General features: G+C 51.5%; 1 protein-coding gene across 1 annotated transcript; it reads left to right on the top strand.

Moving 5' to 3' along the window:
* The first annotated feature begins 895 nt into the window (after positions 1 to 895).
* Positions 896 to 1,971, top strand: LOC138356445 (trichohyalin-like). The gene is made up of 2 exons (XM_069312600.1): positions 896 to 1,366; positions 1,723 to 1,971. Exons 1-2 carry the CDS (start codon positions 896 to 898, stop codon positions 1,969 to 1,971), a joined length of 720 nt encoding a protein of 239 aa, XP_069168701.1.
* The last annotated feature ends 905 nt before the right edge of the window (positions 1,972 to 2,876 follow it).

Here is a 2,876-nt window from a genome sequence, read left to right as displayed (position 1 = left end):
GAACTGTGAAGAGGCGGAGAGAAGGCTGCTCATTTATTCCTTTGCCATGTTGTTGATGCAGAGTTGTGATTCTTTGATTTTTTAAGTAAACTACAAAACCACCTCCGTGTTTGTGTTAACCCTCCATTACCTTGTTGCTATTGAGACTATCTAAGAGTGAGTGATTTAAACATATACTTACCTGTTACCAAATTGATTAGTATTCCCTGGGGCCACTACTATTTTATTACTATTCCACTGAGGTGTTACTGGACACGGTAAACACCAGTTTTTTTTTTTTTTTGAGATATATACAAGAGTTGTTACATTCTTGTACAGCCACTAGTACGCGTAGCGTTTCGGGCAAGTCCTTAATCCTATGGTCCCTGGAATACGATCCCCTGCCGCGAAGAATCGTTTTTTCATCCAAGTACACATTTTACTGTTGTGTTAAACAGAGGCTACAGTTAAGGAATTGCGCCCAGTAAATCCTCCCCGGCCAGGATACGAACCCATGACATAGCGCTCGCGGAGAGTAGAGTAGGGGACAGGAGTAGAGTAGAGTACACCATGGGGTACGAAGTTGGTGATCTATAGTGAGCGGTAGAGCCCTCTGTCGGGGCGGGCCCATGATCAAGTGAAGGGATCTTGTTCTCACTCGTCTTTAGGCTACGAGGCCAGCCGGAGACAGACTGAGAGACTCTCCTAGTGAACAGTGGCACCGTGAGGATCGAGTGCAGACCCGTGGGGGCTACCGTAAGTAACGTTTATCACTACTAATACTTGGTGGTGACTGGCTAGAGAGAGAATCACCCCGACATTGGCGACCTTGCCAGGATAACGATTACGATTGTGGTGCTTGATAGTGGCCAAAGGTATTAGGTACAGGTAACAGGTATTCACTCATAGCACAAGTATGGAGGACGAGAAGGTAGCAAGGTGTATTGACACCTGGGATGAACAGCTGCTGGAGGATTGCACCAAGGCGCAGCTGCAGTTTATAGATGACCACTTTGGAATCCAGTTGGAATCCTCCAAAGTGGGAGAAAGGAGGCTTGAGTTTGTGGCACAGCTCAAGGCCCAAGATGACGCTTCAAGGGAGGAACGGCCACAGACACCTGCCAGTGCAAGGGAGAATTTAAGCATTGGTGGAAGCAGTAGGGGATCCAGCGGCAGCCGGCGCAGCGTCAAGCTGGAGATAATGAAGCTGCAGCTGGATACACAGCTGCGCAGGGAAGAACGAGAAGTGCAGCTGAAGACAGAGCTGCGCAGGGAAGAACGAGAAGTGCAGCTGAAGTGTGAAGAACGAGCAGCACAGCAAAAGCGTGAAGAACGAGAAGCACAGCTGAAGCGTGAAGAACGAGATACACAGCTGAAGCATGAAGAAGCACAGCTGAAGCATTAAGAACGAGAAGCACAGCTGAAGCGTGAAGAACGAGAAGCACAGCTGAAGCGTGAAGAACGAGAAGCACAGCTGAAGCGTGAAGAACGAGAAGCACAGCTGATGCGTGAAGAACGAGAAGCACAGCTGAAGCGTGAGGAACGAGAAGCACAGCTGAAGCGTGAAGAACGAGAAGCACAGCTGAAGCGTGAAGAACGAGAAGCACAGCTGAAGTGTGAAGAACGAGATGCACAGCTGAAGCATGAAGAAGCACAGCTGAAGCGTGAAGAACGAGAAGCACAGCTGAAGCGTGAAGAACGAGAGCACAGCTGAGATGGGAAGAGCGTGAGCACGAAGCACAGCTGAGACGGGAGGAGCGCGAGCTGGAAGCCAAGCTGAAGCGGCAAGAGATTGAAGCCAAGCTGAAGCGGCAAGAGATTGAAGCCAACAGAGAGGTTGAGCTGAAGCGGGCTGAACTAGGGCTAGTCCCACCCGCACCCCCACAGCAGGAGGACCGCAGGGTACGAGAGCGCGATTTACCGGTCTTTGTGCCTAATGAAGCTGAGGGCTTCTTTGACCATTTCGAGAGGGTAGCTACCTTGAAGAAGTGACCGCCCAAGAGCGGAGTGGGCAGAGCTGGTCCAGGGTAGGCTCACAGGTGAAGCTCGTGAGGCTTACAACATGCTTGACCTCGAGGAATGCACCAATTATGATGCAGTGAAGAGAGCGGTGCTTCAATCGTTTAAGCTGACTCCAGAGTGTTACAGGAAAAGGTTCCGGGAATGTACCCGTTCGCCAGGTATATCTTATGCAGAGACGGTGAGGGACATGGAAAGAAGATTTCTGAAGTGGTTGCTAAGTCAGCTGAGGACATCAAACAGCTAATGGCCATGGAAAAATTTATGTCCATGCTCTCTCCTGAGATCAGGATTAGAGCCAAGGAGGCGGACATAAGAGACCTGAGGGCTGCTGCCGACAGAGCCAACATGTTGGAGGAAGCCTTGCGACCACGCAGAGAGGGACCACACAGGCCGCCAGTGTACTCTGGCTATGGGAGTGGTTTTAGGAAGACGGATGGATGGAGGACAGGAACGAGTTCTCCCAAGTCCCACCTCTCGAGTGGAGACAGTAGGGGACTGAAAAGTTCTGTGGAACCAGTCAAGAAGCCCCAAGCTGAGAGTGCCGGATCTGTTGTTTGTCAAGGGACGCTACGAGGGAGACGACGGAAGGCGCGAGGAAGACCCACGGAGCGGCGGTCTCTGGAGGCGTTGCCCAGGGGGAGCGGTGGTGAAAGGTCATCGCCAGGACGAGTCCGCTGCTACAACTGTGGAGGATATGGGCATTTTGCACGGGATTGCAAACGCCCTAAGCAGCGTGGGAACGTTGCTTTTGTTAGGATAGAGGACCAAGTGACCGAGAACGTGCGGGGTGAGTCTGTACCAAGTGTGGAGAAGAAAATTCACCCGTTCGTGTGTGAGGGGACGGTATGGATGGGGGAGGCGTTCCTGTGAAGATA

Source organism: Procambarus clarkii, chromosome 72 (assembly GCF_040958095.1).
Source record: "Procambarus clarkii isolate CNS0578487 chromosome 72, FALCON_Pclarkii_2.0, whole genome shotgun sequence".
In the NCBI taxonomy this organism is placed as follows: domain Eukaryota; kingdom Metazoa; phylum Arthropoda; class Malacostraca; order Decapoda; family Cambaridae; genus Procambarus; species Procambarus clarkii.
This window is presented reverse-complemented; position numbering and strand designations above follow the sequence as displayed.

What these genes read in the sequence shown, in the direction of transcription:
- LOC138356445 (XM_069312600.1), top strand. Translation starts at nt 896, where the DNA reads ATGGAGGACGAGAAGGTAGCAAGGTGTATTGACACCTGGGATGAACAG. An exon ending in CACAGCTGAAGCATGAAGAA is followed by an intron (nt 1,367 to 1,722) that starts GCACAGCTGAAG and finishes CACGAAGCACAG; the next exon opens with CTGAGACGGGAGGAGCGCGA.